At 39.3% G+C, this 13,341-nt stretch overlaps 1 protein-coding gene across 4 annotated transcripts in view; it reads right to left on the bottom strand.

Moving 5' to 3' along the window:
- The window catches only part of SDK1 (sidekick cell adhesion molecule 1), a 384,804-nt gene that overhangs the window by 259,384 nt on the left and 112,079 nt on the right, over positions 1 to 13,341 (bottom strand). For all 4 annotated transcript variants that reach the window (XM_041401548.1, XM_041401551.1, XM_041401550.1 and 1 more), the window contains exons 4-5: positions 10,204 to 10,310; positions 6,116 to 6,263 (exon numbers count right to left, since the gene is read on the bottom strand). In XM_041401548.1, coding sequence (XP_041257482.1) covers positions 6,116 to 6,263; positions 10,204 to 10,310 — 255 coding nt within the window. The remainder of the gene's footprint in view (positions 1 to 6,115; positions 6,264 to 10,203; positions 10,311 to 13,341) is intronic.

Raw genomic sequence — 13,341 nt, 5'->3', positions numbered from 1 at the left:
TAAATCAATTTCACTGCTAGCTGTGATAAGTAAATCATGCTTAGAGCAAAAAAGGTTTCCTTCTAGTGACACTTCCATTGCCTTTGTTTTACAAATTCCAAATCTATGATTAATAAGGGTAGTAGCACACAAAATTATTTTGTTCCTCATATGTGATCATCATAGGAAAAACAATATCCAACAGTCAGATTTTCCTCCTAGACAGTGATCTTTGAAGTTTTATTGAAATTTACGGCTGCTGAAGATTGTCCTGGAAGATACTGTGAGCAGCTGAGGCCCATTAAAGCACAATATTAGCTCCAAGCATCCACTTTTTTCTAGCAAAGATATGGATTTTACAGTGCTACCATAATGGCAGCAACTTCCCCTGGCTTATGAAAAAAACATACATTACAAAACCCTCTGTGGTTTGTGGTCCAAATTTGTAATGAAACATATTGGTCAAATCCCAAAATGTGCCTCTCATCTCATCAGCCCGAGTGTCTCTCCTGGGAAGAATCCCCTTCCAAATGAGCCTTGCTAAAAGGCATTTTCTTTTGGCAGCAATGTTTTCTTCCTGCTGTCCCTGTCCCACCTCCAAGGGCTGTGCTGCTCTCACCCACCCTGCACTCAGCATCCCGTGGTCCCCAGGTGCCACCTCAGTTTCCTCCCCCTCCATCAAACCAAACAACAACAATCACCCCGGGAAGATGAGAGGTCTGAATAAATTAATTTCTGACACATATGTTTGAAACCTGTGGCAAACAAACGATGTGCAGAGAGGAAAGCAGTGAGGTTGGATCCAGACAAGTCAAACAGCTTTGGGAAGTAATGCTGGGATTTGCTTCCCTGGGGTGCTGCTGTTTCCCTCTGCTGAGCACGGCGATACCCACAGCAGCCCTGACAGACGATGATGCTCACACAGCCCCTGACAGCGCCAGCACTCCTCAAACTGAGCACTCCAAGAGATGATGGGAGATTTCCCTACAGTCCTTCATACCCACACAGGCCTTGGGGACAACACTGAAACTAGTGGATGATGATTCCTGCTGCTGCCTGTTCCTCCAAACTGAAGTTACTCAGTGCAGAAGTTTGGTTAAATAAATTAATTACAGAGTGGTGGTGATGAATTTTAGTTTAAGGGAATAATTTAATTCTAGCAAATTTTCTTCTTTTTCACTTACTGACCTTAATGTGGAGCCTGTGAAAGGTACATACAGATAAACCAAATATTACAGGGCTTTTCACATCTTATTGCTGAGAACTCTCACTCTATGATATTATCAGATAGGAGATCTGAAAATTTTATTTTTTAAATTATTGCTCAGCTAATACATTGCAGAGTTGACAGTCTCTGAATTTATTGTTCAGTAATGATAATTATCATGATCTTAATGAAAGTATTATCCAGTGTATGTGAAAAGTAATTATGTGCAACTGGCTTAAGTTGTATGACAGGCTGGTATTTGCAGAGAGATGCTCTGTGCCACTAGAACTGCTCACAGAAAAATGAAGTAGTGTTTGTTTTAAAGTGAAAAATATATACATGGCACATTAAGTCAGCTGCTATCATCAAAGCAAAACCTAATCTAATGCTATTATCAGCCCCAAATTTGATGTATTATTCCTAGATACGTTAATTTTCCTCATATTTTAAAGCCTACTTAGCTACAACTACTTTTTTTGAGCCTGCCATTAATACACTTACAATTTTACTTCAACAAATGTCTAATAAATTTGCACCAGCTTTGCCTATTTTCAAAGTATTGTGAGTGTTCAAAACCACAGCAAGTCATGAGAGAATTGCTTGTGCTTAATGTATTTTAATTTCCACGATCTGCCAGCAACTTTGGTTTCTAAGAGTTAATAATGACCAAATCCATGCAATAATGAATGGATGTGAGTGCAACACACAGATATTAACCCATGTGCACCTGAAGGCAGTGCAGTCCAGCATTCCTGACTAGGGGGATGAAGTGCACTTTGAAGCCTTTTGATTCCTAAGGAGTTAATGAAGTGACTAAATGTCCATCCTGCTGAAAGGGACACCCCAGGAGTGCTTTTATACACCAAAAATGAACTTTCCTGTTTTGTGTCGGACATAATTCCACTGTCAAAAGACATGAGTTAATATTCATCTAACTGCAGCTTACATGGGGAAGAGCAGTTTCACTGTAAGGAAGTTAATGAAGACAGTAATAGCGTCTGCATAGAAGTTTTCTTCTTAAAGAAAGTGAATTAAATGAATTGATGGCTGGAATGAACCTTTTCTTTGAAAAATGCTTCACTTAGAGAAAGGTAAAAAAACCCTCTAAGAGTACTAAGAATTTAATTCCTCAATGCCACAAGTGAAAGGCAATTGTAGACCTTGATGGTGCTGCTGTCCTTTGTGCCTCTCCAAGGTACTGTTTGTGCTCGTGTAAAGAAAGTTAAATGTTCTTTGCTTTTAAGCCTGATGAAGTACAGGCAGGCAAGGCAAGCAGAATACTCGATATCCCAGAGCAGCAATTTCTTTTGATGCAGCCACCTTTAGAGAGCTGCTAGTTTTGGTAAGATGTGCAGGGAAACAGGCAAAATCATCCCATCAGTCAAGACCCTGGATAACAGTGCAGCTGTAACTCCACATTTCTCTGCTGGTGTGTTTGGAAATGAATCTGTCTGGGTGTAATGTGAAGTCTCTCCTAGAACTTCTTGGGGAATGTAGAATAATAACAAACACCTGAAACCCTAATTCTTCTCCTTGCTCATTTTCTCTTGTTCTTGGTCTTTTAGTCTCCTCTCCAATTCTCCACTTCATACTTTTCTAGCACATACAGACCATCATTCTGTTCTAGAAACACCTCTTGAAAATACCAGGCTGAGGCTTTGGTGACAGAGAATGCACAAAAGCCAAAATGAATGTACACCCACACTGCACTAAGCAAGGAAGGGATGACAGTGACTTTTAGGACTTAAATTTTTAAACACACATCATCATGTCCCACTGACTCTGCTGCACATTTGTTAGTTGCCTTAAGTCATAAACTATAACAACAACCTCAGGAGTATGTGCAGGCCATTTGCTTCACATTTATGTATTATACAGGGATTTGTTGACTTTACATACCCACTCATTTAGGAGCAACTCATCATCCTATTCCTGTTTTTATCTGGAGGCTTTAACAAAATATTACCAACACCATTAGGATAGGTACTAATATGTGGTTATTTGCTGCAAATTCCACTTTGAGTAACAATAGCACTTAAATTAAATAGAGTGTATGAAAAAAAATTTGCCTGTGTCCCAAAGGAAACTTTCTCCCAGAAAATGTCACAGCAATGCATGCTTTCAGAGTAGGATCTAAAAAAAGCTGAAAGCAAAGCCATTTACTGATCTTTTCTCCCCCCTACCCTGAACAACTGACAAGGGCACACAGTGGTAGGGCAAGAGGGGATAGTTTTAAACTAAAAGAGGGTGGATATAGGGAAGAAATCTTTCCTGATGTGGGTGGTGAGGTTCTGGCACAGGTTTCCCAGAGATGCTGAAGAGCTGGCAGGGCCTCTCCCCATAAGTGTCTTAAATACTGGTACACAGTGAAGGAGAAATACATCAACATTTAGCACCTTAAACCTGCTAGGAAAGCCTTACTGCAGAGTCAATTAAATAACATTCCTTGAAACATCTCAAGAATTTCTGATGTTTTATTCTCAGAACTAGTGCTACTTTTGATTTGGTGTACTTCTCACCTAAGGACAACTCTGTTCCCACATCAGTGAGATGAATCCATGCACACAAACATAAGGATACTTTTTATGGCATAAAAATGGTGACCTGTTAAGTACATGGAAATTAAGGTTTTTGCATTAGCAAGACTTAACTCTACCAAGCATTTGAATGAATTTCACCATAAGCACCACTGTTCTCCCTATTTTTAGCACTGTTTATGTCCTCACTCCTCATGCACCACAGCAATGTCACTCCTAGAAGTCATTATTACAGCTGACACATGAAATTATGGCTGATTGATTCAGCCAAATCATTGTAAGCTTGTTTAAGAGCATTAAAAAAGCTTTGTATTGATTTAGCAATATAAGGTACTTTTAATCAGATTAAAGAGCATCGTACAAGGTGGTTGTATCAATTTCCCTGATCAGTTTAGCAGGAGATCCACTGAGATTGATGCATCAGCCTAACTGGATCACTGGCTAAACTGATCAGGGACATTGATCCCTCCTGGTGCACAAAAAATGTGTGAAATGACAACTTGCTCCACAGGCAATAAGCAGCTCCCATAAGATGTTTCTCCATTTCTCACAGTTTTATATGCATCCTCTCCATGTCTCATCTTTCCTGTATTTATAGGGCTGCCGTATTTACTTCCCAAATTTCATGGACAGCAAGATGTGAGTGGATGCTCTCTGGCTTTTCCAATATTTTGAGACCTACTGCACACAGAGTGCTCTGATGATTGGTGTGTGTACACTAAATCTGTCACCTCCTGAACGTATCAGACTCACTGTGCACCATCTATCAAACTTCCAAGCAGGCTCACACTTCCAGCATGGGCATTTCAGCTGCAGAAGTACTCAGAGACTCCTACACACGCCAGACAAGTTTCCTCAAGTGTCCCTTTTAGACAAAATTTCTGACCAGGGAAATGGAATTTATATGGAAAACTTGAGGTGTATTTCAGCCCTGCTGTAGGCAGTGTTGCAGTTCTCCCATTTGTAAGCAGGACCACAGTTAGAGGTGATTTTGCCCCAGCAATCCCAAAGGGGTAAGAGCAAGAGGAAAGCACAGCAGGTGAAAATCAGGATCTTTATATTAACATGGCATACACAGCTCTACTTGCAATTTTCCCAAACTGTAGAGAACTCAGGCAAATCTCACTGTCAGACACTGAAGGCTTGCCTTGGTCACTCTGCTCTGTTCCCTGTAAGGATTCCCAGGAAACTCTCACATATCAGGATAACAAGGCCTTGTCACTATCTGCAAATTCCTGATTTGTGTATTCTCAGCATCAACAACACAAAATTTGTAATGTTGCACAAGTGAGGGAAGTAGATCCTTAATGGTTAATAACTCAGGATTTGTCACTTAGCTCTCTTCAGGAGATTGCCCAGGAACCCATTGTTTCATCTTCCAGCTGTTTCCCATCAAATTACTATTAAATTATTCATAAATTATTACATTGTTTCTTCACATCCCTGCAATACTAATTTCAACAGTTTCAAAGCTATTCTAATATCAGCTTTCAGATTTCAAAAAGGCACACAGCAGTAAAATATACTGTACAGATTAGCAAAATTCAAATTTAAGAGAAGTTTTGCCTTTCTAATATGAACTCTGAAGCACTCCTGGAACACAGCAATATCCCATTACATCCATTTACTAGTACATCTATCCCTTTGAACACACAAAAATGTAATGCACAGTTAAAAACTAGCAACATTCCTGGCATTTCAACAGCTTTCTAATAAATGAGACAAGATTTAATCCACATTTTTTAATGTTAGCCAAATGCTTCAGTTTCTGAATGAAACTGTGCAGATAAAAACATGGGGTGGCTTCATAACTGTTTCAGAAAAGGATAAATGAGCACACTTTGAGATAATAACTAATCAAAATGCAAGTACTGTGTCATTAGGGGTGAGCTGCTAATTAGTAAAAAATAAATAAATTGTCATTGTTGGCAAAAAAATAATGAAAAGAATAAACAATATGTAGAATTTTATTGTGAGGAAAATAGTACTAAGTATAACTCTGCAACAAACCCTACAGATTCATGTTTTAAAAGAAAAAAAACCCCTCAGAATTCATTAAGTTAGTGCACTCAAGTAAACATAATTGAGAGATGAACATTCCTTTTTCCAAAATGTATCATGGAAATGAATAGCGTGAAGGAAGCTCAGACATTCTGCACATCCAGCCCCTTATGCTGCACCAGGACCATTAAAACCACATGAATTATTTTGTCAAACTGCTTCAGAAGTTCAGAGACAGTCTTAAAATAGTAATTTATCTCAAACTTAGTATGAACACGGCTACTTTATTCTCTTTAAACCTTAATTAGTGTACTTAAAATGTAAGCTGTGTTATCAAATATAATTAATCATATTTTAGGGTGGGTGTATTTTGAGCTTTAAACTGACTTACATTCTGCTGCTTGGTATAATCTTGTGCCCGTCTCTAAACCACGTCACTTGGGGCCTTGGGTGGCTGAGGATGTGTGGGAAGTTCAGAACAGCAGCTTGTCCTTCAGTCACTGTTTTTCTCTGGTCTGTGTCCATGAAATCTCCCATATCTGCAAAAAATTTAAAAAAATTAAAAAGGGAAGTTTTGCTTTTCTCCCCATTTCTTTTCAGGAGACACAGAAATCGCCGTGTTTCCCACCAAGCACTGGCACTGATAATTACTCATGGGACACTATGGATTACAGGACAGTTTGGAATTTGGGGAGTTTATAGAGGTTTATAGAGGCAGATGAAGGAAACCCCAGTGCTGCTGCTGCACACAGACAGAGCATCCACCGGCAGCCCTCTGCTCTTGGGCAGAAACTGAGGGGTTTTGCTGAAAATGACATTTTAATGGAGGTTTGCTTGCTTTGGTTGGAGGCTTTTTCAGACAAATCCTTAACAATTAAAAAGAAACTCCTGCAATTCAAAGGGATGCTCATGCTGTATATTTTTTGGTCATCTTTTTGGTTTTTATCCACAGCTACACAAACAGACAAGCAGCTCTTCCACTGCAGCCCGGCCAATAGAGTCAGACCTAGGCAAGGATCTCAAAATGATCCTGGAATCCCAAGGTCATGCTGGGGGCTCTCAGCTCTTCTGGCACAACATTTCAAGGTCAGTAGTGCATCCCTAGTGTTAGAGAGCAGCTTTTAACAAAAGTTTTAATGGAAGAAATGATACTACCCTTGCAAAACCCTTGCCTCTGCAGCCTTTGTTTCACAGGCAAGTTCAGGTATCTGGGGAGGCCTTGGAGAAATTCAGTGAGTGTTTTTTTCTTGTTTTTCCATTGCCTTTTCCACTGCACTCTTATCCATTAAAATGAACAGGGCTGTAGGCTCTTACTCCTTCACCCTTCAAAGAACTTCTCTGCATTTTAATTTGATTTAAACTAGGAAACTGACACACATACAACAGAGAACTATTCCAGCTTCTGTCACTGAATTCCCTTTCTTTTAAGGACATCAGGGTTCTCTACTAGTTCTGTGCTGCAGAGAGGGATGCAAAGGACACAGAAAAGAAATGACTACTATCAGGTCTGTGAATGGCAGGAGACGAGAAGAGACAGAACAAGAGCAGAAATTAAAAACACATGGTATTTTAAAGAAGCTTTAATCATCTTTGTGATTTTCAGGTTATTTATTCAGACGTAATCAGCATTGTACTTCCTCTGCTGCTCCAGATTCCTTACAACTGTAATCAGATCAGCTACTTGAAAAGAAATTTCAAACTGCGGAGGTGGATCTAATTAACTTCACTGTTGTATGATTATTTTAGTTTTCACAATACTGGAGTTTTTAAGCCCATCCTGTAATTAAGATTTACTCAGCAGTTTTCTCACAAATATCTGTTCCCATTCAGTTAAGTAATATGTTAGCATGTGTTGAGAATATTTTTTTAATTATTTAACAGGTTCCCTGCTACTTCAGATATCTAGGACATGGAAAATACCTCAGATCTTCCTCAGTGCCATTATAATTACACCTTTCAATTTTTCTCTAGAGATCTTGAGTTGATGCGTATTGGGAAGCATCCTCTACTCACTGGCAAAAATAGATCATTTCTTGTGAATCCTTCTGAGTTAAAACACTAACATTTCAACCCCCACAAGTTTTGATGAGTGGCTAAGATGATTTTAGGAAGCCCTTGGAACATTGCTTTCTGATGTGTTTTGAAGAATAACCGAAAAGCAATATATGATAAAATATCAGGAACTTCACTACATCCACACAGCTTAAATAAATTAATTTAAATCAAAACCATTAAAACACAGACAACAATCATGTGGTGTCAGTAGCTACCCTGAGAGAAGGGGAAAGAGAATATTTAAAACTTGTGGAACACTTTAATCTGCAGGAATAAAGTGGAAATCTGACTGGCAATTTCACTACAGAAGCCACTGGTGTCACAAAGGCACCAGTGACCAAAGACCAAAGGTCTCCCAAGTCACAAAGGGTCTGGTTTGCTTTGTCTCTGTCTTTATCAGTGAAAAGAAATGAATAAATGAATTAATAGAGAGACTGCTTAATTCAGACAGATTTAAGAGAGAACCTTTTAGCCTCCTTCAGCAATGCAGATTGAGAAATTAAATAGGGGAGGAACTAAAACTGAAGAAAAGTAAGCAATTGCACTTCTTCCTCTATCCAGAACAGCCAAACACACAAAAACCAGCCTGGAGAGACAGAACTGTGCGCTGCAAACTTTCCCCTCCTTCAGAGGGGAACAAAGCTGTCATTTCAGGAGACAGAATTCTTCAGCAGCAGCAGCAGCATCAAGGAAAAGCATTCCTGTGTCTCCTTCTCACTATTGTTCCCACCAGGACTTCCTCAGGAATTGCTCCCTGTGCTGTGCCAGTACAACTGCTTGCACAGCTGGGTAGGGAGCTGGACAGGGAGGACTTGGTAGACAAATTTAACAGCCCAACAAAAGAACTGTTGCTCTTCTAGAAATTTTGGAGAAGTCTCCCAGCCCACAGCTGCTCAAACAAATTTTCCTGCTGAGCCTAAAGGGGAGTGAGCTCCACTGCAACCCAGGAGTGGGAATCATTAGTGGGATGCAGGAGGAAATGGGCACATTTTTCTCTGGGAGTGCTACCAAAGCCTTGGTCCCCTGAAACCACAGCTGGAGATGAAACTCCAGAGGCATCCAGTGCTGCACAAGAGGAGGCACCTCACCCTCCCCTTCCTCTCTAAACCCCCTGTTTGCCCCACGCCTCACTCAAAGTTCTGCTCAATCACAGCAGCTTGCAGTAGATCCTCTGACCTGACAGAATTCACTAAAACTGCAGAGGAGTATTTGGAAAAATACTTGCAAGGGTCTGAGCCAGGTCAGAGGGAGCCCATGGTCAGTAGACAGCAGGGGCACAAGGGCTGGCAGAGGTCAGGGAAGGAAAACCCCATTTTAGCAGCAGTTTATTTTTACTTTAGCTCCCAGCAGCTCTGAAACAATAGGGAGACCAAACATCAAATTACTGATATCACTGACATTACAGATATAGTAACAAAATCTACTGTAATGCAGTAAACTGATGAACATGATATCAAAACTTACATAATACCATTTGCAACTGGTTTTATTTTAAAACACAGGAAATTCCATGTAATTTCCCTTATTGACATACTGATTAACTTGAATCAGTTTCTTCAAATTGGGTATCTAATAAATAATTCAATGTCTCTAAATTCTGCTTATCAAGTGACATTTACCACTACTGAATTTCCAGTTACCCACCCTGACAACGAGGAATTTGATCCAGTATGAGACTTCTTAGGCACAGCACATACATCTCTCTCTTAAAATTTCTTTTATGCTTTTACTTTGGAAAAATAATTAAGGCCTAATTATGTTCTTATTTCCAAAAAAGTTACTTGAATTTTATTTTCTATAGGTTAACTGAGAAAAAGGAAATCAAAGGTTTGTGATCATTTCTTATGTCACGTTCATTAGCACAAACACCTGAGAAAACTAATGTAACCTTTCCAATTGGCAGCTGGATATCAAAAATTCTGCAAGGTCCAAACAGAAGTGGGACAAACATTGTGGGGGGATTGCTTCAGAAAGGTGTTGAGAACAGAACTTTAAATTTTTGTTGTAAAACTGCTGATTTTGTACCACAAGGACAAAGGTGTGAAATCTTCCTGGTGCTATTCCACCATCCCATTCATTTCAGATGTTGCTGCTTGCCTCTAGAATTTTTGTTGTTGTTACTGTTGTTTTGATAGTTTTGTGCGTGGCCTTCCTTAATTCCATAAGGTGTTAACAGTTCTCTCATGCTCCAGATATCTCCAAACAATCTCATTTTCATGGCTTTGAAGAGCTCAAAGCCTGTGTTGCACTACTCTGAACTGCTTCCAGATGATAACTGAAGTATGAAATTCTTATGAGGCAGTAATTGAAAAATTTGTTAAGCCTGATATTTAACACCTGTTCAGACTGACAAATGTCATCATACACCAGGTTTTTTAGCCAAAAAGAAGCTAATGAGTTAGAGTGACCCCCACTCAGACATACATGCCACTTGGACTTGAGATCTCCTCTGCAGCAGTGCCCCCATCCTGTTCCTCACGATGCACTGGTAGAAGCCAGCATCAGCCCTCTGCACAGCTGGGATGATGTACCTGCAGGACAAAAGGCACAATTAGAGAGAACTTCTTCCTGGTTTGCACTTTGTCTTAAATGCTTATTGCATTTTTTCTTACAAACAACATTTATTCATTGTGTAATCTCAGGTCTTTGGTTACAGTATTGTCTGTTATATACAGATTTTTAAAAAACAGCTGACATGAAATGCATGAAAATACCCATCAATCTTCAGTTCTGCATATGGTAAGTGCCAAGTATATAAAAAATTCACATGAAAGATGTACTTAAATTTTTTTCCCTAGTTTTCTCTACTTTCATTCATAAGGCAGAGCAGGTAATTAGTTCAGAGAAGTCACAAGAAGCTTAAGTGTAGGTATTAGGAAGACTTGCAAGAAGCAACAAAGCTTTCCAATGAAAGGTCCACTGTGTGACCACTGAAACTCAGGAATCCTGGAAGTGCCACCTTGTGCTGTACTTTGTGTTTGCTCTGCCCTTCAAACAGACACTCAGTCCAGTAATCTCACCTTCCTCATTCAGCTACATCTGATTGCTCAACATGAAAATGAGCTGATAGGCACAGTTTTAATGGGAATAAAACACATGAATAATAGAGATAATCCTGCATTAAACAAACATTAATCACAAGTGCATATTCCCCTAGTCACCTTCAGGAGATATTATGGCAGGATTAATGAAAGTCTTTATGGAAGATAAGAAAAAGGAAAACTGCTGAATTTTAATCTTCTAAATTTAATTCCACTAAAAGAAAACATTTCTTCTTAGACTCAAATATATTGTACACACCCACGTGCAGAGCTTAATGCCTGAACAGGATCAGGGAGCAGAAATCAAAGGAGGCAGAAGATTCTGGTGTCATCACAAAAGACATCCCAGCAATTGGGTTACAGCACCAAACACAGGGGACTAAACCAGAGCCCAATACCCTGGGCAAGCTTTAGACATCCCTGGGGTTTCCAGGAGCCCCTGGCTGCCCATGGATATGTGCTGTGACTCCTGTGATCTCCCCAGGTCACTGCTGTGACCTCTCCAGGAGCCACCAGCACATTCCCTTTCGTAGCTGTGGCAGGAAGAAAAGGAAGATTCCAACCTGTGCTCCTTATGGGAGCCACAGCAACCCCAGCACACCAATAATAACTCTGAAGCAGGAATGTTGTTTCCTCTTGCCTGATGAGCCTCACCATGGGGAAGGGAGTGAGAGAGCAGGTGAAAATACAAGGAGAGAAATCAATAGGACAGGAGGCTTCTCTAGTGCCTTACAAAATAATTTCCATCTTTGCCAGGAAGAAGATTGTTGTAAAACATCATTATAAAAAATAAAAAAAAATCAAACCTGAAGATTCTGACAAATACTGAAAATTAATTTTTATAGTTCTTTTTACCTAACAGTTATACAACAACAATCTTCCTTTCTCCCATAAAGACTTAGTGTCCTACTTGGCTAACACCTTGTCTATTAAATAAAGCCAAAATTAAAGGCCTCTTTCCTGAGTATTCATCTGTACTAGGACAGTAATGCAGAGTTAGTTTTGCTGCCACCAGGACAAAACAAATCAATTAGATCAGAAGTGTCCTACTTTGGTTTTCTTTTCTGACTTATTAAAGTTTCAGCAGGAAACATTCTTAACATGTTGCCTGAAGAAATGAAAATCTTTTAAAAATTTACAGTGAAAATCCCATCTACTTTGGAAATTCCAAGGCAGCCAAAACCTAGAGCAGCTGGATTCTCAGTGGACCTACTGGGTATAATGTGCAAGTACAGCAAGCAAAATTAGAAGAATTAAATAACAAATGTGGAAAAAAGAGATAGGAAATGTGTTAATACTGTTTGAGAATAACTTGAAAATTGCAAACCTGGGCAAGGGATAAATATTAATGGAATTTCTGATTCTGTGTTTACAATTTTAAACAATCTTTATGCACCTCATATATCTTATTATTGTTTTAAAACCTACTTTTCTATTGACCTAACAGCCTTGATGCCGCTTTTTGTGCTATGCTTTTCCCTTTCCACTTGTTTTCTGACTGGCACAAAGGGATATAAATAGGCTTTCTAAGTTCTAAATAAGACTTTCTTCCCCAGAATGAACTGAATCAAAGGTTAATACAATTCCTTTCAGTGACAAGACAGAATTTTGCTTTATTTTTGTCTATGCTCAAACTTTGAAGACAGATCTTCCCATGGAAGGAACAAGGCTCCTTGAGGTTCCTGGGGATGTCTGCAAGGACTTTGGAAAGTCAGCCCTGACTTTTCCCTCATTTTAAATGGCACAGCCAAGCAGAACCTAGAGTTTGGGAAGGTTCTGCAGAGAGATGGGAAGTGACAAGCGGAAAAGAGAAGCTTCAAGGGGAGTCTCCCTGAGCCTGATGTGCTCCATCACCCCACTGCAAAGAGCTCCAGGAGGGAGTGGCATCAGGAGAAATCCCAGCCAACACTTACAGTTCACCCCTAATCTAAAATTTAAACCCTCATTTTAATTTTAAATGCCCTAAGAGTTGAAAGTGAAGCTATAGGCTATGGGATTTAATAGTCATTATTATGGATACAGAATTAAAGCTAAGTGTATTTTATTAGATATTCGTGTTACTTTTTATCTACTCAAGCTTTTTAACAAAAGACTTATGGATCAACTGATCTAACTTGTACAGAATACAAAATAATACAGAAGCAAAACTGAAATGTGTCCATTGTTAAAACATAATAATCAGATACTTTTAAGTAATTTGGTTGAAAGTGTATGGCTGCTTAGACATGACCTTAGTTGCTTAAATTCCAATGAATCAATATCTTCAGGCCACAAAAGCAAATATGACAGATACACCTGGTCCAGAACTTAATTCAAAAGAAAACAAAGAAGGGGAAAAAAAGAAAACAGAAAAAAGACACTGCCAGAACATTAAAGTCTCTTAACCTATGGACATGACCAAAATTGCTCCTGCAGTCAGCAGCATCGATTTGTTTTCATAAAGTGGATCTCAGATCACAAAGAATTTCTGAGGTTGTTTTAGAAATACTTAACACAAAGTGGTGTATGCACAGTCACTGTA

Source organism: Onychostruthus taczanowskii, unplaced genomic scaffold, assembly GCF_017590055.1.
Source record: "Onychostruthus taczanowskii isolate IOZ18803 unplaced genomic scaffold, ASM1759005v1 scaffold19, whole genome shotgun sequence".
Lineage (NCBI taxonomy): Eukaryota > Metazoa > Chordata > Aves > Passeriformes > Passeridae > Onychostruthus > Onychostruthus taczanowskii.
The sequence above is the reverse complement of the archived record's forward strand: the minus strand, read 5'-3'. Positions and strand labels throughout refer to the sequence as shown.